This window comes from Trachypithecus francoisi, unplaced genomic scaffold (genome assembly GCF_009764315.1).
Source record: "Trachypithecus francoisi isolate TF-2019V2 unplaced genomic scaffold, Tfra_2.0 Lachesis_group8, whole genome shotgun sequence".
Taxonomy (NCBI): Eukaryota; Metazoa; Chordata; class Mammalia; order Primates; family Cercopithecidae; genus Trachypithecus; species Trachypithecus francoisi.
Genome location: NW_022681473.1, coordinates 10,310,034 through 10,334,396, shown reverse-complemented (window position 1 = coordinate 10,334,396; position 24,363 = coordinate 10,310,034). Strand labels below are relative to the sequence as shown.

General features: G+C 57.3%; 2 protein-coding genes across 17 annotated transcripts in view; one reads left to right on the top strand and one right to left on the bottom strand.

The window, feature by feature from the left end:
- Positions 1 to 17,022, top strand: part of MARK2 (microtubule affinity regulating kinase 2) — a 75,646-nt gene extending 58,624 nt beyond the window's left edge. For 3 of the 16 annotated variants that reach the window (XM_033206800.1, XM_033206801.1, XM_033206810.1), the window contains exons 2-19: positions 402 to 581; positions 822 to 875; positions 3,930 to 3,978; positions 4,306 to 4,371; positions 4,460 to 4,530; positions 4,750 to 4,806; positions 5,561 to 5,797; positions 6,241 to 6,360; positions 6,462 to 6,561; positions 6,639 to 6,751; positions 8,174 to 8,306; positions 8,577 to 8,758; positions 9,037 to 9,134; positions 9,962 to 10,123; positions 10,764 to 11,021; positions 12,096 to 12,122; positions 14,246 to 14,290; positions 14,858 to 15,218. In XM_033206800.1, the coding sequence (XP_033062691.1) occupies positions 447 to 581; positions 822 to 875; positions 3,930 to 3,978; positions 4,306 to 4,371; positions 4,460 to 4,530; positions 4,750 to 4,806; positions 5,561 to 5,797; positions 6,241 to 6,360; positions 6,462 to 6,561; positions 6,639 to 6,751; positions 8,174 to 8,306; positions 8,577 to 8,758; positions 9,037 to 9,134; positions 9,962 to 10,123; positions 10,764 to 11,021; positions 12,096 to 12,122; positions 14,246 to 14,290; positions 14,858 to 15,218 (2,268 nt within the window). In that variant the 5' untranslated portion in view covers positions 402 to 446. Of the gene's footprint in view, positions 1 to 401; positions 582 to 821; positions 876 to 3,929; positions 3,979 to 4,305; positions 4,372 to 4,459; positions 4,531 to 4,749; positions 4,807 to 5,560; positions 5,798 to 6,240; positions 6,361 to 6,461; positions 6,562 to 6,638; positions 6,752 to 8,173; positions 8,307 to 8,576; positions 8,759 to 9,036; positions 9,135 to 9,961; positions 10,124 to 10,763; positions 11,022 to 12,095; positions 12,123 to 14,245; positions 14,291 to 14,857 lie in introns of all 16 variants that reach the window. The other 13 variants (XM_033206794.1, XM_033206793.1, XM_033206804.1 and 10 more) reach the window with 13 other exon arrangements.
- A 200-nt stretch (positions 17,023 to 17,222) lies between these two features.
- RCOR2 (REST corepressor 2) lies at positions 17,223 to 22,990 on the bottom strand. The gene is given in 13 exon segments (XM_033206811.1): positions 17,223 to 18,126; positions 18,129 to 18,183; positions 18,314 to 18,543; positions 18,686 to 18,743; positions 18,881 to 18,958; positions 20,334 to 20,549; positions 20,641 to 20,710; positions 20,797 to 20,921; positions 21,035 to 21,196; positions 21,283 to 21,335; positions 21,559 to 21,639; positions 21,941 to 21,997; positions 22,719 to 22,990. Coding segments are annotated over 13 exon segments (1,569 nt in total). The 5' UTR covers positions 22,846 to 22,990; the 3' UTR covers positions 17,223 to 17,869.
- Positions 22,991 to 24,363: the final 1,373 nt, after the last annotated feature.

The following is a 24,363-nucleotide window of genomic DNA, read 5'->3' as shown; positions in this document are numbered from 1 at the left end:
TGAAGCAGTTATGACCATGTTGCTACCATGACTTTGAGATGCAGTCTTCTTGCAGTGTGCACAGGCAGCATAGTGGGAAGTGGGGTACCGGCTCTCCCTCCTGAGCCAGATGAGCTGTTGTGTTGCTAGTGGAGGTTCAGGGAGCCAGTGATGGGACAGCTCTGCTCCTGAGCTTTGCCACCCACAGGATCTGGGCACTGGACCTCATGATGTGCTCCTTTGGAGTGAAGACTGGCTGTCATCTCAGCCCCTCTCCTTTCTTCTCCTGTCCTATGATTCTTCACATGCCTACCAGCCCCCTGGCGTCTGCCCCTGCACCCTCCTCCCTTACATATTTTGCAGAGAGTGTTTAGAGGACTGGAAGTGTAGCTTGTAATGGTATCTCTGTTTCTACTCTGCAGCCCACCTTGGGACACCTTGACTCCAAGCCCAGCAGTAAGTCCAACATGATTCGGGGCCGCAACTCAGCCACCTCTGCTGATGAGCAGCCCCACATTGGAAACTACCGGCTCCTCAAGACCATTGGCAAGGGTAACTTTGCCAAGGTGAAGTTGGCCCGACACATCCTGACTGGGAAAGAGGTGAGCACTGGGACTAGGGACATGGCAGCACCTCCCAGCCCTGTTGACACTCCAGCAGGTGGTGATGGGACTACTACTGCAGCCAACCTCGTTTATCTGGCAGAAATGAGATCTGAGATATAGGGGTGCAAAAAGCTGTGGGATGAAAAGGAGTGCGAAATATAAAGGAGGAAGTAGATTGGAATCCTGGATTTTGCCTAGTCAGAGAAGTGATTTGGGGCTTTTTTGTCTCATCCTCAGGTAGCTGTGAAGATCATTGACAAGACTCAACTGAACTCCTCGAGCCTCCAGAAGGTAAGCACATGGCACCTCCTGTCCGTTTGTTTTTGTTTTGTTTTGTTTTGTTTTGTTTTGTTTGAGTCGGAGTCTCATTCTTGTCACCCAGGCTGGAGTGCAATGGCGTGATCTCAGCTCACTGCAACCTCTGCCTCTTGGTTTCAAGTGATTCTCCCACCCCAGCCTCCCAAGTAGCTGGGATTACAGGCGCCCGCCACCACGCCTGGCTAAGTTTTGTATTTTTAGTAGAGATGGGGTTTCACCATGTTAGCCAGGCTGGTCTCACATTCCTGACCTCAAGTCACCTGCTTGTCTTGGCCTCCCAAAGTGCTAAGATGACAGGCGTGAACCACCGCGCTCGGCCCTCCTGTCCCTTTCTAAATCTCTCTTCTGGGGTCAATGATCTACTCACCCCATTTAGACCTTCTCTTGAATTCCTAGTTTAAATTTTCTGGCCATTTCACTCACCACCCCACATGGCTCTGCTACCTTAGGGGTTTTAGTTGAATCCTCTGTGGTGACTCCTCTTGAGTGGGTTTCCTGGCCACAGGCACTGGCTCTTGTGAAGTCTTTCTGTTCATTCCCAGCCACTTGGCCTACCTGTCTGACCTACTTCCTGCATCTTGTTATCTTCTGGCTTGCGGCCAGCTCTATGCAAAAACACATGTTTGTAGCCACTACTAGAAACACATGCAGCTACTTCAAGATCTGGAATGATCCAGGGGAATGGCTTTAGAAATACAAGAATAAGGCCGGGCGCGGTGGCTCAAGCCTGTAATCCCAGCACTTTGGGAGGCCGAGACGGGCGGATCACGAGGTCAGGAGATCGAGACCATCCTGGCTAATACGGTGAAACCCCGTCTCTACTAAAAAATACAAAAAACTAGCCGGGCGACGAGGCGGGCGCCTGTAGTCCCAGCTACTCGGGAGGCTGAGGCAGGAGAATGGCGTGAACCCGGGAGGCGGAGCTTGCAGTGAGCTGAGAGCCGGCCACTGCACTCCAGCCCGGGCGGCAGAGCAAGACTCCGTCTCAAAAAAAAAAAAAAAAAAAAAAAAAAAGAAATACAAGAATAAGAGGAAACAGGGAACCTGCAGCTGGGTTCTGTGCCAGCTACATTGTAGAGAATGAGCTCCAGCTCAAATTTTCTGAACAAAACCTAGTTCTGTTCATCTTGTGGCAAATCAGATATTTTCTCCGTAGCATATTGTGGTAGTTGAGTTAGGAGAAGGCATGATTTGTGCTAACATTAGAGTCAGATACAGTGATACTGGGAACCTTAGGAGTAGGGGTTGAGGATTGTTGTTGAGGGCAATGCTCATGGAATTAGAGTAGATGAGTTGTTCCCCTGACATGCAAATAGCCAGAACCAAGGTGTTTCCTATTAATTGTTACCCCGGGATCCCTTCAAGGGTTCTTCAGTTCAGTGGAATCATTGCTGTCATCACCAGGGTGTCCTTGCTTGGAGCTTTCCAGGAGGAAGGGGAAAAGGGCTGCTCCTGACATACTGGCTCCAGCCCCACAGAAGAAGTAGTCAGCGTGGGATGGGCCATTTGGCCTTGGGAGCAGCCTAGCCTGCCATCGTAATAATCGCCAGTCCACCAAGCCATCACTCCCTACCTTGTTTTTCTCCCTAATTCTTCCTGACTCTGTGGAAGGCACCAACACCGGACAAATAGAGCCATTTTCAAAACCTTTTGAGACTCTGTTACTAAAGCCAGTCTGATTCTGGCCAAAAATGTGATCTCAGCAATAATCCCTAAAAAATGAACATTGAAGAAGCTAGCCCCCTCAGGGGTCTAGACGAGCCCAGAAAACCCCAAGTTCTCCCAGAAGAATGCCACTTCCATGCCAGGTGAGCAGCCTTAGGGGAAGAAGCCTTGGCAGTTGCCTCTGGCCCCATTTCAGTGCTGCTCCCCATTACCACCCCAGAGGGTGGTATCGAGGCTTTTTGCCTCTTCTTCCAAAATATCTGTTGGGCCAGGGAAAAAAGTAAGAAAAAACTAGGCTCTAATAAAGGATAAGGCCAGCATTGGGTTCCTGAAGATTGGAAAGCCTTTTTCTTCTTTTCCGTTCTAGCTCAGGAAAGCTCTGGGGCATCATTAAAGGGGAAACAAATGTATTCACTTTATTCCATAAACCATATCTCGAATTAGGGCTTCCCCTATGCCCCCCAACAAAAACAACAACAAAAGGCCGGGCACGGTGGCTCAAGCCTGTCATCCCAGCACTTTGGGAGGCCGAGACGGGCGGATCACGAGGTCAGGAGATCGAGACCATCCTGGCTAACACGGTGAAACCCCGTCTCTACTAAAAAATACAAAACAACAACAACAACAACAAAAACTAGTTCTGCTCTTTGTGCAAGTGATGAGGCCTGGAATTACAAGAAGCCCCACCTCCAGTTCTCTGGCCCCCGCGGGGGGAAGGAGTTCATCTCTGTCATCTTTCTTTATGAAAATACATGGTTTGAAGCCCCTGGTTTTGTTTCACAAAGAGAGCGTGAGTGTGTGGAGGTGGATTTGATTAAAATTGGCATCAGCTATATATAGGAGTGGCTTCTTCTGTCACCACCCTGGAGGCCCAGGAAGGAAAGGCCTATCCCCTGGAACAGAGCCCTCTGACTACTGTAAATCAGAAAATGATGGGGTCCCCCTCTGGGGTTCCACCACCCCTTTACACAGACCAAGCTGGGGTGTGTACTGTCACTGAACCAAGGCAGCAGCTCGGGTTCTGAATATTCACGCACATGGGCTCACACTCCCTCCAGCAGAGGCACCCAGCCAAAACCCGCCTGCTGTTTTGGGGCTGGATTTGGTAGACGCAGCAGAGGGCACGGCTGGCTCATCCCGATGCCATCCCGGGTAGCACGTCCCCACAGCCAGCCCTCCTCCAGCTTCCCCGACTTCCCAGCCACAGGGAAGGCCGCGCATGAGCAAGACAACCACCCTATTTTCTTTTCCCTGCTTGGTTTTGGTTTTTTTGGGAAAAAATAATCCTAGCAGGGGCTCTGTTTGGAGGGACCTGAGGGGAGCAAGTTGAGCAAGCATGACCCCTGGTATTTTATCTTCCAGCTATTCCGCGAAGTAAGAATAATGAAGGTTTTGAATCATCCCAACATAGGTGAGCACAAGTTGTCATTTCTCTCTTCTTCCCCAACAGCAAGGCTCTGCTTTCCAGCATGTCATCTTCTCCCCGAGGCACACTGCCTTCTGGAGTCTGCGGTCTTCAAGGATACCCCTGGGGAAGCTCAGCTCAAAATCCGTTTCCCCTTCTGGCACACTGGGCTGTCCTTAGCAGTTTGGCTGGCATGAGAGGAACTTGTTCTTGGGAGTGGGGGATCATGAAAGGAGGGGAGACTTTCATCCCTAGGATGCTCCTGGACATGTTTTAGAGCAGTATGTGGCCCCCGCTGCTTCTTGACTTAAGGCTTGGCCTTTTCTCTTGTAGTTAAATTATTTGAAGTGATTGAGACTGAGAAAACGCTCTACCTTGTCATGGAGTACGCCAGTGGCGGTAGGTGTGGAACGCCTCTTCCTATTGTGCCCCCACTTCTTCCACCTCCAGCCAGCTCTGACTGAGATCCCTGCCTGGTCTCTTACAGGAGAGGTATTTGATTACCTAGTGGCTCATGGCAGGATGAAAGAAAAAGAGGCTCGAGCCAAATTCCGCCAGGTAGGTGTGACTCCCTCCATAGGATCTGGACCTGACCTCTGCCTTTTGGGGTTTGACATGTAAGGATAAGCTGCCTGTCTGTAAGTGGCCCTTGGAGGGTACTTTGGGCTCTGCTTGTCTGTGTGGCAGCTTAGCACTAGGTCACAGGATCACTGCTCTGCCAGCCCCTGTGGCCCACCCTCAGGCACCCCTGGGTTAACCCTTCTTCCTTCCTTTCAGATAGTGTCTGCTGTACAGTACTGTCACCAGAAGTTTATTGTCCATAGAGACTTAAAGGTAAGGCATGCACTTCTCCTTGTGCCTTTGAGTGGGGGCCAGGTTGTTCCCCTTGGTTCTCCATGATAAAACCATCAATAACCATCAGGCCCTGAGTGTTCAGGAAACTCCAGCCTTTCTTTTTTTTTTTTTTTTTTTTTTTGAGATGACCAGAAAGCCCCTAGGGCTGCCTCTGATAGAGACCTTGTGGCTGGACCTCGGGTTCCATTCCAGCCCTTGAGCAGGGGGCCTCTGCCATTTCACCTCTTGGCACATCACCTTTCAGTGCTGCCAAAAGAGGCAGGCGCACTCCGGGCTTTCTTGGTCTTTCAGGCAACCTGGTAGCCGACCCAGGGAAGAGTGCTGAAAGTTCCACAGCTGTATCCCAGCTGCTTTTTCAGGCAGGCACGCGTATACCATCTCTATTACCAAGATGCTCAAGTTTGAGGACACCTGTGAGTCTCTTGGTTGCTGAGTCCACACAGACATGATTTGATTAACCTGGGCCTGATGCTGTAGCTTTGCACAGCTCACAGGGTCTCTAGGCCTTCAGTTCCCATCTCTCCCGTGGCTGGCCGTGTGAGGAGTGGCCTGCACTGCCTTCCTCCTGCCCAGCCTATTCACGCTGATTGAAGCCCTACCCTGACATTGGTGGAGAAAGTTCTGAGACTGAAGATGACTTTCCATTTGTTCTCCCATTCCCCTCAGCTCCTTCCTGCCCAGGGCCTTAGTCTGGTTCACTTGGTTCCCTGATGTTTTCCATCTTACCTCCCAGGCAGAAAACCTGCTCTTGGATGCTGATATGAACATCAAGATTGCAGACTTTGGCTTCAGCAATGAATTCACCTTTGGGAACAAGCTGGACACCTTCTGTGGCAGTCCCCCTTATGCTGCCCCAGAACTCTTCCAGGGCAAAAAATATGATGGACCCGAGGTGGATGTGTGGAGCCTAGGAGTTATCCTCTATACACTGGTCAGCGGATCCCTGCCTTTTGATGGACAGAATCTCAAGGTGGAGTGAAGTGCAAGCTTTTTATTGCTTCTCATTTCCTCTCGGCCTCTGGTCTTAGCCCTGACCTCCCGCCTTTGCCACCTGTCTACATTTGTCCCAAGCCAAAGCTTCAGAGAAGGGCTTGCTGAGGTAGCAGCAGTCAAAGGCCTTCTGCACCTGGGAATGAATAACCTCAGTTCCTTTCTCGAAAGATGGGATAAACTGTGTGTGTGTTCATCCCCCAAGGCACTCCGGATTGCAGGCCTCGCACTGGTCAAGTTAGAGGGTACGAGGGTATTTGACTTCACTTGCCTCTCTGGTGAGGTGTCTTGTCCCAGGCTCTCTGCCTTCTTCCATATTTCATTTATGTCTGGCCAGGCCTAGGCTCTCAGGATCTTGGATATTATATTTCTTCCTTTGGCCTTGGGATAATTTCAATTTTCTAACCCTGGATCCTCCTACAGGAGCTGCGGGAACGGGTACTGAGGGGAAAATACCGTATTCCGTTCTACATGTCCACGGACTGTGAAAACTTGCTTAAGAAATTTCTCATTCTTAATCCCAGCAAGAGAGGCACTTTAGAGGTGAGCGGTGGAGCCTAACTGGCGGAAGGGCCTGGGGTCCCCATGGAAACTTTCCAGCTGACTTTCTTCCCCCTGCCCTTTTCCTTCTCTGTGCTCCCCAGCAAATCATGAAAGATCGATGGATGAATGTGGGTCACGAAGATGATGAACTAAAGCCTTACGTGGAGCCACTCCCTGACTACAAGGACCCCCGGCGGACAGGTGAGGCTGTGCCGGGCTGTGAGGTTAAGCTTGCCTAGGAGTTGAGGCCAGTCTTAACTATATGTCCCCCTGTGCAGAGCTGATGGTGTCCATGGGTTATACACGGGAAGAGATCCAGGACTCGCTGGTGGGCCAGAGATACAACGAGGTGATGGCCACCTATCTGCTCCTGGGCTACAAGAGCTCCGAGGTGTGTGCTCCCCGCTCCATTCTCTGACCTGGCCAGCCTCACTGTCAGTAGCACCCATGCTTCTAACACCTGTTGAGGGCAGAAGCTCATCTCTGAGTAGGTGTGCTCTCTGCTCACCAATTTTAAGCCTCAGCTTTGGTGTCTAAGGTCCTCTGGCCCATTCACTGATCTCCATGACTGAATTAATAGAAAGCTGTTAGGGTCGGTGTGAGACTGGGTCAGAGTTTCAATACGGGTAAGTAGTTGATCTAGGTTAGTCTGCATTGATTAGATGTGTCTAGGTCATCGGCTAGCACTTCTGTGTTGATCTAGATATCTTTGTGTCTGTATCTGGAAGTGTACATTTCTGCGTGGGTGGGTGGGTGGGTGGGTGTGGGGCAGGGGGGTCTGTGTGTGTGTCTGATCAGAAGATTGAGTCTGTTGTTGTTGTTGTTTTTTTTTTTGAGACGGAGTTTCGCTCTTGTTGCCCGGGCTGGAGTGCAATGGCAGGATCTTGGCTCACTGCAACCTCTGCCTCCCGGGTTTAAGTGATTTCCTGCCTCTGCCTCCCAAGTAGCTGGGATTACAGGCAGGCGCCACCACACCCGGCTATTTTGAGTCTGTTGCTTCTGTCTAGTGCTTTATGTTTGGGTTGTGTATCTGTGTGTGTGTGTATGTGTCTGTCTTCCCGTCTGTGGATCTGGAGACTTTGTGATTGTTCTTCTGCCCATTTGGGTTTTGTTCATCATCTGTGTCCCCCCACATGAACTCCCAGCCTCCCTGCCCTGCTGTCCCTCTGGTGGTGGGATCCTTAAGAGGCACCTGCTTGCCGGTGCGGTGGCTCATGCCTGTAATCCCAGCACTTTGGGAGGCCGAGGCGGGCGGATCACGAGGTCAGGAGATCGAGACCATCCTGGCTAACATGGTGAAACCCCGTCTATACTAAAAATACAAAAAATTAGCGGGGCGTGGTGGTGCGCGCCTGTAGTCCCAGCTACTTGGAGGCTGAGGCAGGAGAATGGCGTGAACCCGGGAGGCGGAGCTTGCAGTAAGCTGAGATCGTGCTACTGCACTCCAGCCTGGGTGACAAAGCGAGACTCTGTCTCAAAAAAAAAAAAAGAGGCACCTGCTGCCACTTGGTGTAGGCCCATATTGCTCTGTGTTGAGGGGAGTGGTCTTGAATCTGGACATGTGTTCTTGTGGATGTTTGTGTCTGGGTGTGTGGCTTATGTATTCCTCTCTGAGGCTTTGTCTGTCAGTGTCTGTGTCAGAGCATGTGTGTCTCCAGGGTGAAGGGGGGATTTATTGGTCTTACAAGTGGACGTCTGGTATGATCCTGGGTATTTGAGTGTTGGGAGAGGGTGGTATGTGTAAATGTGTCCATCTGTAGGGATTTCCATGTGACTTCTGCCCTCCCTTGAAGCTGTTTTCTGTTTCTTTTAGCTGGAAGGTGACACCATCACCCTGAAGCCCCGGCCTTCAGCTGATCTGACCAATAGCAGCGCCCCATCCCCATCCCACAAGGTACAGCGCAGCGTGTCGGCCAATCCCAAGCAGCGGCGCTTCAGCGACCAGGGTAAATGCTTTTGGGAGTTGTAGGTAGGGAGTCACCCCTCTCCAGAGAGGTCACAGGTTCTGTGGGGACTTGGGTAACAGAGCTAAGTTTCAGTCCTTGTTCAGCCAGTTATTAGTAGCACGGCTATGGGCAAGCCACTTCCCTTCCCTCACCTCTGTGGAATGGGGGCTTGCTGGGTTGTTGGCCAGCCCTGTAGGAGATGAGCATGCATGGGGCTGGTACTCAGTGGACCCCTTGGCCTTACCCATTCCCACCCTCCCTCTGGCCCAGCAGCTGGTCCTGCCATTCCCACCTCTAATTCTTACTCTAAGAAGACTCAGAGTAACAATGCAGAAAATAAGCGGCCCGAGGAAGACCGGGAGTCGGGGCGGAAAGCCAGCAGCACAGCCAAGGTGCCTGCCAGCCCCCTGCCCGGCCTGGAGAGGAAGAAGACCACCCCAACCCCTTCCACGGTGAGCCGCAGCCCCCGCCCTCTCCTTCCTTCCTGCGGTGAGGCCTGCCCTCTGAGGCAGCTCTTCTCTTAATTCAGACTCTGTTCCCTTTGGCTGCCACTTCTGCTTGCAGTAGGAAGCCTCGCTCCCAGGAGTAAAAGCAGAATCCTTTCCTTAACCTACCACTGTCTGCTTCAGATGGAAGGGAGGGGAAGCTTGTTCCATGAACCTGGGGGGAGAACCTGGCTGTAGACCACTTCGGCTTTCTGATAGAACGCTTGCCCTTTATTCCCCCACAGAACAGCGTCCTCTCCACCAGCACAAATCGAAGCAGGAATTCCCCACTTTTGGAGCGGGCCAGCCTCGGCCAGGCCTCTATCCAGAATGGCAAAGACAGGTGAGAGACCCGGGCCCTGCCTGCCTCGCTCCCTAGGAGCCACGTCTCACAGGGTGATGTCTGTCAGCAGCAACGTCTCCTGTCCCTGCCAGCACATTGCTCCCTGCTCCCTGGAGTTCCATCCTGGCTGTGTCCAGTCCAGCTTTCCCCTCCCCTATTCCACGCCATTGCCTCCTCCCCATCTTCCTCTGACTGCTTCTTGCAGTTTGCCAAGTGTGGGGCTGACTGTGGCCATCTCAGCTGCATGCTCGCTTCTCGACCACGGCCAGGGCATGGCAGCTGCCCTCCTCTAGACATGAGCACCTAAGGCCTTGTGTTGGGGGTCCCAGCTCAGGGCAGAACCAAGAGATGCCCATCTTGAGGGGTGTACACATAGAGGGCGACTCCAGCCATCCCCATGAGACCAGAGCTCCCCAGCCTTCACCGGCCGCATTTCTTAGTGTTGCATTCCTGGCTCTATCTCTTCAGAGTTTATGAAAGCTTCCCCTCAGCAACACCCCACTCTTTCTGTAGAAGAAACTCTCTTATTCTTAGAATTCTTAGGAGGCCAGTGCAGCCTGGAGGCAGCAGCCCCTTGTCTGCTCTCCTTCATTTCTGGTTTCCTCTTCCCAGGCTCTGACCCACCTCGTTGCTTCCCGACCTCACTCACCTCCACTCCCAGCCCCGCATTCCTCAGTTCTGACTTGCATCCCGCTGCTGCCCAGGCCTGACCTCTACCCTGCTGGAGCTCCCCAGCTCTGGCCCTTCCCCTGCCCTTGCTTCCTAATCCAGGCCTCCTGCCCTCACTCACCCCTAACACGGGCCTCTCCGCTGCTTTTGTCTCCTAGCCTAACCATGCCAGGGTCCCGGGCCTCCACGGCTTCTGCTTCTGCCGCAGTCTCTGCGGCCCGGCCCCGCCAGCACCAGAAATCCATGTCGGCCTCCGTGCACCCCAACAAGGCCTCTGGGCTGCCCCCCACGGAGAGTAACTGTGAGGTGCCGCGGCCCAGGCAAGTGTGCTGGGGCAGCTGCTGCACCTGCTGCCCTCAGCCCACCCTACCCCCTTGCCCCAGCAATTTCTTCCTCCCACTTGGGGGTCCTGCTCTGTTCTTGTCATCTTAGCCACAAGAAATGGGTCTGTCCCCTGCGGCCAGGAAGTGGAGGGAACAAAAAAGAGCGTTAATGCCCCTCTTTTCCAGTTCTCCCTCTCAGAACAGGTATGCAGGAAGCTGTCCTAAGGCTCCAAAGGGAAACCTTTTTGTTCTGAACCTTCCTGGGTTTCCTTAGGGACCCCGGGGATAGTCGGCCTCACAGGGACTCAATCTTCGAGGGTTGGTCCCCATTGCCCGCTTGAGGGTCCAGTCTGCCCGGCTCCCAGGGAGGCCGCTCTGTCCAGCCTAAACCACACTCCACACACGGGTCCTTCCTTGCCTCCCTCCCTCCCTTCCCAAACCATCTCCTTCCACTTCCACAAGACTTCCTTCTCACCACTGTCCTCAATAGTCACGCCCTTCCTTCTGTGTCCTCGTGATGGCTGCCTCTGCCCTGGCATCCCCTCCCTGTCCCCGCCACAGGGTGTCCAGGTGCCCAGGGATGATGGCTGTCCTGTACCCTAATTCGTCCCCCTCAACCCCACTTCTCTTCTCACAGCACAGCCCCCCAACGTGTCCCTGTCGCCTCCCCATCCGCCCACAACATCAGCAGCAGTGGTGGAGCCCCAGACCGAACTAATTTCCCCCGGGGTGTGTCCAGCCGAAGCACCTTCCATGCTGGGCAGCTCCGACAGGTGCGGGACCAGCAGAATTTGCCCTATGGTGTGACCCCAGCCTCTCCCTCTGGCCACAGCCAGGGCCGGCGGGGGGCCTCTGGGAGCATCTTCAGCAAGTTCACCTCCAAGTTTGTACGCAGGTAAGCAAGGAGCTTTGGGTGGCAGAGAGGCTTAGGCCAGGCCTTCCTACTTGACTGGGAGTGGGTGGGGGGTTGGGGGTTGGGATTTGGGACACTGTACCGGTATTGGGTCTTGGGGTTAGAAGAGGCTTCGGGAAGCACAAGAAATTGGGTCTTTGTCAACACCTTATGTGCCCAGGCCCACCCCTCTTAGGCCTCTCCCCAACTCCTTACAAGCACCCCTCATTCTCTGGCCCCAAGCAGATGGCCGATGCCGCCTCCTCTCTAGGAGAGTGTGAACTCAGATGCTAAAATAAAAGCCCCCCCTTCTCTCCTGGGTTCCCATGGAAACTTATATTTGGTGACGCAGCTGCAAAGTCATGAGGCATGAGCCAGGCTGGGGCCAGCAAGGAAAATTTTGTCCTGGTCTCTTGTCCCTTTGACTGCCTCTCCCCTTAGCTGGTTCTGTTTCTGGCTGCAGCCACAGCCATGCCCTTCTGCCCAGGGGTTCTTAGGGCGAAACCTATAAATGAAATCACTGGCGAGGGCCCACAGTGGCCTCCTCCCTAACCTAACCGGAGGTTGTGCCAAAGCGTTCCTGTGTGCCAAAGGTTGTGCCAGAGCTTTCCTGTGTTGGACCCAGGGTGGGGATCTCTTCATGGGGTTGCTCACACCTGAGCCCCCAGCCACCACAGAGGGGCAGCTTGAAGTGCATCCAGCCAACTGGCTGGCCTCCTGGGATGCTCCGCGTCCCTGTCCTGCCCATTCCTCTCCCTGCCTTGGAGTAGCAGCTCAGGAAGCAGCAGGGGCTTTGAGAGAGCAGGCTCGCCTGCCCTTCCTCTACGTTTCACTCCACTCTGCTGGAGGAGCCAAAGCCACTGCCCCATCTGAGCCCCAGAATGCAGGTGTGAGGCCTGCAGAGAGGGTGGGCAGGTCTGAAAGCCTGGGACTCTAGTCTCGCTGAGCGGCTCTTCCGAAAACGGGATGACCCTTGAACCTGTAAAGCCACTCCCCACCTGCTTATCCACATACCGTCTTGTTGGTTTTTTTTATTTCTTTTTTTATTTTGTCTTTTTTTTTTGTTTGTTTTTTTAGAAATCTGTCTTTCAGGTTTGCCAGAAGGTAGGCGTTGAGCCCGCTGTGTGTGTGTGTGTGTGTGTGTGTGTGTGTCCATGTCCTGTGTCCTGCCTCCATCACTAACTCCCCTTTTCTGGCTCTTACTCTCCTCCATCTGCTTAACCAAGTCTGTGTGGCCCTCCTCTCTCTGCCATCTTAAAGGGATGAAGACTGCCTCTGATTGGGCAACGGCACAGGGCCTGCCTTCAGTGCCCCCAGTACGAACAGGCAGGGCTAAGAGGCCACATTGGCCCACTCAGGGCAAATGGCTTTAAAAATGAGGGGCCTTCCTTGGGCCCACAGTTACGCCTGTCCTCAAGTAAGGGGAGACTGTCTGAGGGAAGCCTCCCTTTAAGATTGTCTCCTCTCACCCACCCCACCCCATCCCCACTCCCCCTCACTCCAGGTTTTGGTCACAAGTGTTGGGATCCTTTCCTGGCGCTTTCCCCTGTCATGTGCATGCGCTGTGAGGAAGCTCCAGGGTTACAAGTGCATCTGGGATGGTATCTTGTCTGTCTCCTGGGCTTCCTGAACTTCAGAGCTGTGTGACCTCTTCCCCTTGGCCTATGGGATGGCAGGACCTTGGAGACACTACAGGGACCCTGGGACCCCAAGGTTTCAGTCTAGATCCTCCAGACCTTAGGAGCTTTTGTCTCACAAATGGAGCACAGCACCCCCTCCTGGCAGCTCCTGCAGAACTAGCCCCACCCACCCGCACCCCTGCCGCCAGCAGCATCTGAATAAATCAAGCCTCTTCTCCTCTGGGCTGTTTTCTCCAGATATGGCCTGTCCCTTCCAAAGTGCCGGGAGCTGGGACATTCCAGGGCAAGGGCCGTTCTACCCCAAGCCCTAGCAAAACAACAGATCTCTGCACCCTTGCTCAGAGGTCTCCCTTCATGGGCCCCTTCCTGGCTGTTTCACCCCTGGCCTTATGCTCATCCTCTCTGCAGGCCTTGGGGGCCAAATACCAAGCTGAAGACCAAGGGCCAGGTTAAGAGTGCTTGTTCCCCAGGGCTGTCTGCTCAGGCCCTGCATTGGAACTGGGATGCCTGGCAGGCACATTGGTGCCACAGCTGATGGAGGAACGTCCAGACAGGGTCTTCAGGCTTTCCCCATCCCCTCCTCCTCTCACCCAGCTCTTGACTGCCTGGCTGGCTGCTGCCTCAAGGGGCCCCAGCAGGGGGCTGCCCCACAGGGCATCTGGAGAGAGCAGGGGGGGTGCCTTCCTCGCACAGCCGGGCTCCCTGCTCGCAGTGCGCTTGTGTGCACCCCTGTGTTGGTTGTGTCTTCCTGTTTATTTCTATGTGCTGCTGCTCTTTCTCCTTCCTCTCACATCCTCCCTCTGCAATCCCCAATTTCCTAGCTCCAGACACCCATCTTCCAGCCAGGAGCTGGAGAAGCCGCTCAGCGGGGCCAGACCTCTTCCCCACCACCCACCCAAGGTGTCTGCCCCGCCCCGCCCTCGTCCTCCCTGTGTATGAGCAGATGGCCTGGCAGGCCAGCAGGTAGGGGAGTTGGGAAAGGTCGGAGGAGGCGGCCTTTTCCACTCAGCAGCAGGCACCCATCCCCAGGTGCCTACCATGCAGACCCAGGCCTTGGCACTTTGAGCCTCCTGACAGAGACCCTTGGGTAGCCACAGCCCCTCCTCCTACAGAGACCCAAAGCATTGCAGCCCCTTTCCTCCAAAAGGACTGCAGTCCTGAGACCCTAGCGTGTGGCTCCAAAAACTCACTCACACCCGCAACCCCCAGAAGAGCGCGTGAGCCCTGGTTGTGGGGGAGCAGCCTCGTGCCGGGCTGTGTGCTCGGTGTGCTCAGAGAAGTGCGTGCACAGCCACTCCCCCTCCTCCCCCAGAGCGGAGGCTTCTCCCCGGCGCAGACACAGATCTGGGAGTGTGGGGAGGGACAGGCCCCATGTGCTGGGCTCCCTGCTGGAAAGAAATGGTTGAGCCGCCAGTGTGAGGTGCTGCAGAGCCCTGTTGGCTTGCCAGGTGATGGGCAGAGGGCCCTGGGCTTGGGTCCTGCCCACCCACTGGTGGCACCTCCCCAGACCCCCTCTCATCTGGGTCTGTGGCGGCGGAAGGAGCGAGAGATCCCAGCACTAAACTCTCCCTCGCTCTGTTTTTTGAGGAACCTGAATGAACCTGAAAGCAAAGACCGAGTGGAGACGCTCAGGTGAGAGGGCTGGAGCCAGCACTGGCCCTGCCCGGGCCACCGGGCTTGCCACAAGCCTCCTGCTCCTCTCTTCCTTCTGCCACTTGGCTCTTCCTCCCGTGGTTCTGCCCTGTCCCTACCCTCTGGGGCCTCCCTTTCCTCAGAGAGTTTCCCCTTCCCAAACCCAATTGCAGGAGTTAATGGGCCCTTCTCTTCAGGTCTGGTATATTCCGGAAGTCGGAGTTCTGGGTCGGGTGGTCGGGGCTACAGATTCCTACCCCTGGACCCTCCCACCTCCCTGTGCTGCGAGGCTTCTTTCTGGAGATAGAGTCTATGCTCGTGCTATTGAGGGCACCGGTGTCTTCCCTGACCCCACCCCGCCTACCCCAAGGCTGGCTTCTCCCCTTCACTGTCCTGAAACAGGGGTTGGAGGACTGCCTCCCTCCGCCCCCGCAGCTAGGGGCCGCGCCTGGCTGCTCCTGCTCCCTCCCGCTCTCCTCTCTGGGCTCGAGGGCTGTCTGCCAGGGTGGCCCTCCTGGGGTGGGGTGCCTCAGCCCCCCGTGACGCCCGCCTCTGCCCTCTCCACAGACCTCACGTGGTGGGCAGTGGCGTCAACGACAAAGAAAAGGAAGAATTTCGGGAGGCCAAACCCCGCTCCCTCCGCTTCACGTGGAGTATGAAGACCACGAGCTCCATGGAGCCCAACGAGATGATGCGGGAGATCCGCAAGGTGCTGGACGCGAACAGCTGCCAGAGCGAGCTGCATGAGAAATACATGCTGCTGTGCATGCACGGCACGCCGGGCCACGAGGACTTCGTGCAGTGGGAGATGGAGGTGTGCAAACTGCCGCGGCTCTCTCTCAATGGGGTTCGATTTAAGCGGATATCGGGCACCTCCATGGCCTTCAAAAACATTGCCTCCAAAATAGCCAACGAGCTGAAGCTTTAACAGGCTGCCAGGAGCGGGGGCGGCGGGGGCGGGCCAGCTGGACGGGCTGCCGGGCCGCCGCGCCGCCCCACCTGGGCGAGACTGCAGCGATGGATTGGTGTGTCTCCCCTGCTGGCACTTCTCCCCTCCCTGGCCCTTCTCAGTTTTCTCTTACATGTTTGTGGGGGGTGGGAGATTGTTCTCCCGCCCCCCACATTCACCCCTGCCCAGAGATTCCCCCTTCCCCTCTCCCCCACTGGAGGCAAAGGAAGGGGAGGGTGGAAGGGGGGGCAGGGCTCCCCCTCGGTACTGCGGTTGCACAGAGTATTTCGCCTAAACCAAGAAATTTTTTATTACCAAAAAGAAAAAAGAAAAAAAAAAAATCCCAGCGGCCACCTTTCCTCCCTGCCCCATTGGGACAGTCGAGACTGGATCTGTGGGGTTTCCCGGGAGGGTGGCTCAGGGCTGGAACACTCTCAGGCAAGAGTGGTGGAGCTCCCGTCAGGCCCTCCGCCAGGCCCGCTGTGGGCTTCTTCCCTCTCCTCCCTCCTTCCCCTCCAAGCAAACCACCAGAGGTGGCCTTCCCCTGACCTCAGGCCCCTGGGCTGGAGGCCTGGGTGGCGGGGCAGGGGGCGGGGGTGCTGCGCAGCCCTGCAGTGGGTGGGACTGGGGGCTGCTCCGGGGCTGCCGAGGCTGGAGGGCCGGCACAAGGCTCCGCCTCCCTCCACACTGTACCCTCTGCCCCTCCTTCCCAGAGCTGGGCATTTCCTTCCACAAGCTGCTGTGGGGACGTGTGTTCCCTCCTCAAAGTCTGTGCCATCTTCTCCCACCCCTCCCGGATAGAAGGAGGGGCTGACCCCAGGGCTGGGAGAGGGGAGGGGACTGCAGGGCAAATTGGCTCCTCGGGCCCCCCCAGGGGGGCCGCTTGGGCTGTTGGTCTCCAGAGCAGGGCCACTGGGCACTCTGTGATGGGGGAGCCTTTGTCTGAAAGCACAGCCCCCTCGCCCTTCCTCTCCCCATGGCTTCCCCTTCATTGGCATTAATCTGGGCACCAGCTCTCTCCATAGCAGTGACTTCCCTCACCACTCTCATCTCTCAGCCTTGCCTTTTCTTCCTGACACTGTCGCCCCCTCCTCTCAGGAGACACTGCCCAGGGCCTCCAGGGCCACCTGGCAGAAGGCTGGGTTAGGCAGCAGGGCCGGGAGCATCTGCCCTCCACAGGGTGGGGGACAGATAGGCAAAGCGACTCCCAGCTTGCTGCCCTCAGTGGCCAGTGTGGGCATGGGCGGTTTTGGGCGCTTGGCTGGTGGTGGCCACTGCATCCCTTAATTTATTTCTCTACTGTTTCTGTTCTTGAGAAATTGGGGGAGGGAGTCCTACACAGAGGCTGCCCCTACCCTCACCTGAGTTGTACATTTTTTTGTGATGGGTTTTATTTTTTATTTTATTATTTTATTATTTTTTTTTTTTTGATTTATGATGACTCCACCCCTCTTCATCACCCCCGCTCCCAGGCCAGGCTCAGCGATTAAGTCGAGCCCTTGCGTCCTAGGAAGGGGCCTCGCCAACCTCAGCCCTCCTGCCCCACACTCCTACTGCGGCTCAGACCAAGGGCTCCCCCTCCCTCCCTTCTCCCCTCCTGCCCTATGGAACAGCCCGGGTGCTCTGAGGGGGCCGGGAGGGCATGGCTTGGCTCCCAAAGGGGGTAGGGGCCCGGGGCACCCAGGCAAGGTGGCCCCTCCCCGGCTAGCCCCCTCCTCCCCAACCCTGCACTTAGTTTCTCCTCTGGATCAAACACATAATAAAGAGAATGTTTGGAATCTGAGCTGCCTCCTCCTGTTTCTTCTCCCAGCCAGGCAGGGACCCAGTCCCCTGTGGGCAAGATGTGGCCCAGCCTGCCTGCCTTGCAGGAGAGACTTGATTCCTGTCTGGGGCCAGTGCTGGGTGGGCCCAGCTCCCCACCCACCCACAGGGCACAGACAGGAAGCAAAGCCCAGGGCCCTTGCACCAAAAGGGAAAGAAAACTCAGTAAGCTTAGGTTTTTTTTTTTTTTTAATTTTTAAAAAATGTTGAAAAATAAATCCATGTCTGCATAAATTCCCAACCCCCATTTCTCCAAGTTTCTGGAAGGTGGGTTTGGTGGGCACCCTCAGCTCCTTAGCATTTCCCAGCTGGCCCCTGAAGACAGAGCTTCTCTTCCAGCCTCAGCTGCTGTAAGGCTCCTCTGCCCACCTCCCCCTCTGCAGCCTCCCTCCCCACCTCACCCCAGACTTATTGCTAAAAATAAGGGAAAGAGGAATGAGAACAGCCAGCACACCCAACTGCCCTCTCCCCACCCCATGCTAAGGTCACTACCCCCGACACATAAAGGGCAGAGCCCAGAGGCCAAGCCCCAGCAGACTAGGAGGCAGCCATTCCAGTCCCAGCCAGGAATCGAAAGTGCCCTCAGGCCAGCTCAAAGGCCCCTGAGCCTGGCCATGGCCCCAGGAGACAGGCCCAGCTGCCAGGAACACATGCAGAACCCACAGGGCGGGGCTGGGCTGTGCGCAGCTCTGGTCTTCCAAAGACCCCGCCAGATCCCTAGTCCCTTCTGTCCTCAGTGACACCAGAGATGCCTGGGGATGGCCAGCAAAGGGATCCTGGAGCCTGTGGTTGGTGGAGGGCCACAGGGCTCAGAGTGAGGGTGCCGGGGGCTCCAGAGGGGCTCCAATCAGGGTGGGTGGGGGCTGAGGGCCAGGACGGGCACTGTGGCGGGAGGCAGCCAGAGCGGGGCGGATGAGAGGTGGTGGGGGCTGGTTGGGGGCCAGCCGGGGCTGGAGGAAGCGGCCCTGCTGCAGTGGGGGTGGCTGTCGGAGCAGAGTGGGAGCCGTGGGCAAAGGTGGCCTCAGCAGTGGGGGCGGCTGGGACAGCGAGGTGGGAGGTGGAGGGGTGGTGGCGCAGGGGGCACTGATCGGGGCACAGATGTGGAGACCGCTGTAATCTGGACCTGAGGGGAGAGAAAAGAGTGAGAAGCCAGGCTCTTCCCGCCCTCAGCCCAGTCTAAGGACCGAGGCAGCGCCTTGCCTCGCCTCGCCTCACCTCTTCTCTCTGAGGGGTTTCTCTCACCCCCTTCTCACCTCATCATCTTCCTCTAGGGCTGGGGCTGGCAATGGAGCCCCTCTCCTAGCCTCCTCCATGGGGACCGGGGCTCCAGGGGCCCCATCCTGCTCAGCCTCCCATTCCTGCAGCACCTCCTCCAGATTGAAGCGGCGCCGGTAGCTCACAAAGAAAGTCTTCACCTGGGTCAGAGTCTTGTTCCCAATCACCTCTGCAATAGCCCCAAAGTCTTTGCCATACCTACGGATGGCTGCAAGGGTCAAAAGGGCAGCAGCGTCAATACCCCTCAGAACTAGTTACTTCCCTGACCCTTCCCCTCTGCCCCCCGCACTCCTTGGAGGGTGGGGAGATAGATTCCTGGGGTCCTCTCTTCTCACCACAGTTTAACCCACCTTGGACAGCCAAAAGCTGCTCATCTGTGGTCCAGCGGGAGTTGAACTTGGTGTTGGCCTGGAAAGCAAGGAACACACATAGCCTTTAGACTCAAAACCATGCAAATGGCAGCCCTGCACCCCAAGTAGTACTCTTTCTGCGCTACCTCCAGAGAGAAATCCCCTTTTGCACCCTAACTTAAAGAGCGGCCATACCTCCGGGGGGCGGAGTGGATCAATGCCGCCCTCCAGGGCTTGGCGCAGGCTGCTGTTTGTCTGCTTCATGCTCTGTACCTGGGAAGGCCAGGAAGTGGAGGAACATCAGACTCCCATCTCAGGCAGACCACCATGCCCCTCACAGGACCCTACTTCTGCATAGACACCAGCACCACTGGCCCGGCAAAGCTCTCTGCCGTCCACCATCTGGCTCGTTCCCCTGCACTACTCAGTAGGGGAGCCGCTGGGGTTCTCCCCTTTCTGTAGACCAGTTTTTATTTTTATTATATATATATATATACACACACACATACACACACATATATATATGTATATTTTGAGACGGAGCTTCACTTGTTACCCAGTTGGAGTGCAATGGCACAATCTCAGCTCACCAAAACATCCGCCTCCCAGGTTCAAGCGATTCTCCTGCCTCAGCCTCCCAAGTAGCTGTGATTACAAGCGCCTGCCATTCCGCCTGGCTAATTTTGTATTTTTTTATGTTTTTTTTTTTAGAGACGGAGTCTCGCTTTGTCGCCCAAACTGGAGTGCAGTGGCCGGATCTCGGCTCACTGCAAGCTCCGCCTTTTGGGTTTACGCCATTCTCCTGCCTCAGCCTCCTGAGTAGCTGGGACTACAGACGCCTGCCACCTCGTCTGGCTAGTTTTTTGTATTTTTTAGTAGAGATGGGGTTTCACCGGGTTAGCCAGGATGGTCTCGATCTCCTGACCTTGTGATCCGCCTGTCTCGGCCTCCCAAAGTGCTGGGATTACAGGCTTGAGCCACCGCGCCTGGCCTAATTTTGTATTTTTTTTAGTAGAGACAGAGTTTCTCCATGTTGGTCAGGCTGGTCTCGAACTCCCATCCTCAGGTGATCCACCCACCTCGGCCTCCCAAAGTGCTGGGATTACATACAATGTCTGGGGCTGTGCCAGGGGCTCCTGGCAAATCTGCAGGTGGGTTTTATTTATTTAATTTAATTTAATTAATTAATTTATTTTGAGACAATTTCACTCTGTTGCCCAAGCTGGAGTGCAGTAGTGCAGTCTCCACTCACTGCAACCTCTGCCTCCCAGGTTCAAGGGATTCTCCTGCCTCAGCCTCCTAAGTAGCTGGGATTACAGGCGTGTGCCACCATGCCCAGCTAATTTTTGTATTTTTAGTAGAGATGGGGTTTCACCATGTTGGCCAGGATGGTCTTGAACCCGGGACCTCAGGTGATCCGCTCGCCTCAGTCCCCCAGAGTGCCTGGATTACAGGCGTGAGCCACCGCACCCAGCCTATAGACCAGTTTTTAAAAGAAGGCCCAAAAAGAACACCGCATTGCCCAGAGTCCTAGAGGATGGGGCTCAGCCCCTGAACCATCTCGCTTACACCTCAGCTCCCCCCAGACCTCAGTTCCCAGGTGCTGAGTGCCCCCTTTGCATAGCCCCGTCATTTCCCAGGGCCCCACCTGGCGCTTGAGGGAGATGAGCTGAGAGTCAAGGCCTCGGAGCGTGAGGTTGGCAAGGTCTGGGCTTCCTGACACTGCCGTGAGGCCCTCAGGGCTCAGGTACATGCCCTTGGGTGGGCGACGCCGGGTTCGCAAGGGATGGTGGCGGTACTGAGATACCTGGACCTCCTTTTTTCCAGGGCCTGGGCGTGCATTCAGGGGCCGAGAGGGCAGAGGCTGCCAGTGAAAGGAGAGGCGGGTAGGTGGTGCAGAGCCTGAGAGAGGCAAGAGGACAGGCAGGCGGGGCCCAGAGGCTCTGGGAGCTCACCTCTCTCTTAGGGTCTCCAGGGTCAGGCTCTCCCTCACTCACGCCTCCTCGACCCTCTTCGAGCTCATCACTGCTGACACAGGGGCCAGGGAGGGAATGAGGCAGGTGCCAGGAGCTCTACCTACCCTCATGCCCAGTGCCTGCTCCTGCCCCCACCTGTCTTCTTTGTCCTTGCGGCCCCCCAGCCGCCGGGCCTGTCTGTCCATCACGCTAGTTCGGCTGCGGGTCTTCTTCCAAGAGTAGTAATATTTCACCAGGCTGGGAATCAACTTGTCCGGCAGCTGGAGGAGGCAACGCCAGAAGCTGGGGCCCACTCAAGACTCTGGGCCCCAGGTAAACTCTTCAGAAAGGAGGGGCAGAGGAGCGCCAGGGAGTGGGGGTGGAAGGGCTTTACCATCTGCTGGATACGCTGGAAGCACTTGCCGTGGAAGCCAAAGGCCTGTTCAAACAGCACCTTGTCCTCTACTGTCCACTCGTCAGGGAATGGGGTGAAGTTGGCCAGGTCAGCCAGCGACTTCTCCACATCGTGCTTATGCCACAGGAGCATGCCCAGCGCCTGGCCCGGGGCAAGGGGCAGCTCAGGCTCAGCTGCTCCCAGCACCGTTCCACCCCATTCCCAAGTCCCTGGGGGCCAAGGCTCACCTGCTCAATGTTGTAGCCATGCTTCTCCTTGGCCATTGCAATGTACTTGTCAACTGCAGGGGCAGGAGGGGCAGGGTCTTGGTGAAGGGGGTTATAGCTCCTAACCCAGGCCTGTCCAGAAAGGGACCACCCCCCAGCGGCCAGGCCCCTGAACACGAGCCCCAGGGCAAGGGTTGGACCCACACACACCTCAGCTTCCAGCCCCCTTCTGAGAAGAGCTGGCTTGGAGCTGGGATGAACCCAAGCCCCCACCTCCCAGGGCTGTGCCCCACTCACGCTTGGCATCTGACACACAGTGGTTGGGTGACCACACCAGCATCCCCTTCAGCTCCTTGTTGCTGTAGCGTGCAGGGCTCTCTGAAAGGCCGAGGAGCAGGAGGGAAGACACTCAGATCAGCCTGGTGGCACAAGCCTGGCTGGACCCATGGCCAGAGGGCAGCAGAGGAGTGGAGCCAGGGAGGTTGAGGCCCAGAAGGGAAGGAGGGGCAGAGACCCAGACAGGAAGGCAGGGCAGGAAAGCTAACCATGCCGCAGGGCCACCCACCCCTGCCAGCCTGTCCTCCCAGGGGGAGCCAGCCAAGGGCACCCCAGGTGGGGCTGCAGGCTAAGCCCGGGGCCTCCACCCCCACCCCACTTCACAGCCTGTCCTGCCACTCACCAGGCTTGCACTCCGGAATTACGGCCTGGTAATTGGTTCCAACGCGGATCATACTGTCTGTGGAGCAAGGGGGAGGTAGTCAGGACTCCAGGGAGGGCGGACGGGAGAGAGGATGTGGCGGGGGAGGTGGCTGGCCTGGAGTTCTCCTTCCTGACCACCCAGGGCCCCCACCTTCCAGGAGGCTCACTTTTCCCTGATTGTCCCCCTCAGTTACCTGCAGCCACAGAAGGGACTGGAAGAGGAAAAGACCCTGTCCAGCCATGGCCATTGGGGCTGGAGGGTGGACAAGGAGGCGGTTTTAGAGCCCAGGCCAAGCACAGTGCTTTGTTCCGGCTGGGGGGAGGGGAGCCGGGTTGGAGGGCAGCCCCTAGACCTGGACCACAGCCCTGCAAGGAACCCAAGGCTCCTCCCCACCACAGGAGCCTCACAGCTCTGTGTGGAGGTGTCTCTCCAGCCCCTGCTCCAGCCAGACCTCAGTCCCCTGCAAGATGGCAAGGTATGAGAGATCCACTCTATGCAAGGGAGGGATGCCTCAGTCCCTGAGGAGCTGAGGGCAGGGGAGGGGCCGACAGGACGCCTCCACAGCAGCTAGGGGCCCAGGTTCCAGATTGGCTGTGCCGGCAGCCTGGGCTTGGGGGAGAAGCAAAGCAGAGGCTCCAATCCAGGAGAGGCAGGAGCCATCAGTGTAACACGCTCGTGGTCGGCAACTCTTCCCCCTCCCGCCCCACTCCGCTCCCCCAAGGCCGGCGCGCTTTTAACCCTAGGCCACCGGGCTCACCGTGCGAGTGCTCCTCCTCGCTGCTGTCATCCTCCGAGTGGGGCTGTCCGCCGTTGGGCACCGTCTTGGCCCGGCTGCGGGACAGGATCCCGGAGCCCGCGCTCGGCTTCTCCATCACCGAGGGCATTACCCCGCCCAGCTGCCCCGGGGGGGCGCGGGAGCTTTCGGAGAGCGACAGTGGTTGCTGCACTCGCTCCGAGTGCCTAGCCTGGCCGGGCCTGGAGAGGTCGCCACTGAGGTTAGGAGAGGCAGGAGGTCAGCGTGGCTAGGGTCCGGCGGGGTGGGAGCCCACCGGGCAGCCCCAGCGCTCTCCGCGACCCCCACGAGCCAGGGCGTCAGAAAAGTTTGTGCAGAAGTGGGGGACGCAAGGGATGAGCGCAAGGTCCGGCGCGGCTGGGGCGCGATTGCTATGTACGCCCTTCAGGGTTGGGGTTCCCCTTAAGTCGCGGTCCCCGGTCCTCGGGGCGCCCTGGAACCCCACCGCCCACCTGCCCACGCCGTTCAGCGGTCGGCCGCTGCAGCGTAATCTGCGCCCCCAGGGTTCTGCGGCTATCGGCTGCGCCGGGGATGCCCCAGTCCCCGGGCGGGGACCCGTGTCCCAAGCAGACCCCTGCCCGCGACGGCAGCCCGCCGGGGCCCCGGCGGCGGCGGCGGCGGCGGCGGGACGGCGCGCACGGCGCGCGGCGCTGGGCAGAGTTGCCGGGAGGCGGGCGGAGCGCAGCCGCGGGCGCCGCCTCGCACCCTCCCCGGCGCGCTCGCTCTCCCCGCCGCGCTCGGGCTGCCGCTCGCTCGCCCGCTCTCCGCCGCCGCTCGCTCCTCGCGCACACAATGAAGCTGCTGGCAGGGAAGTAGTGCCGGCTGCGGCCTCAGCACCCCTCCCCCAGCCGATGCCTCCGCCAGCTGAACATCTGGCCCTGGGGTGGGAGGGAGGGCCCGGGGGGCGGGGCCTGGGGGCCAGGGCCAGACCTCCAGGGGGTGGGATCAGGACCCTGGTGGGGCACGCGTCCCGCTGCGGGGGCCCCCCTCCCGTCCCTGGGCTCCCAGATTTGCCCCTGGGGGAGACCCCACTGCCCCCCAGGAGTAGCCGGGGGTCAGCCCCACCCACGCGTACACTAGCACCACACACCAGTGGGCTCGGGTTACTGCCGCCTGCCCCGGGGGCCCTGGGGCCGCCTGCCCGCCCGCCCGGGTGGAGCCCAGCTTTTCCTTCCATTTCCCTTCCTGCCAAGGAACTCCCCGCCCCACCTTCCGCAGGGGGGACCCCCCTTCATGCACCCTTGGGGGCCAGAACGGATGGGAGGCTGGACAGGCAAGGAATGAGTTCCTCCAAGTGCTACCCAGCCAGAGCCTGGCTTCTGGTGGATCTGTGGGTCCCCAAGGGTCGCCCCAGTTCCCTTTAACTGCTGCAGTGTGCACCCCTAAACAGTGGTAGCAAGGGCTGAGGGATGGGGAGTGGGAGGTGTAGGGGAAGGTCTGGGCTGCAGGGGATAGAGGAACTGGGTCTCCTCCCCACTGAGTTTACTGTCACCCCAGCTGGAAGCAGCATCCCCCTCCCCCAGGACAAGCATGGGCAGAGTGACAGACAGGGAAGCGGGTAGAGCGGCACAGACGGAGATGGGGGAGGGGGTGGGCAGAGACTTTCAAA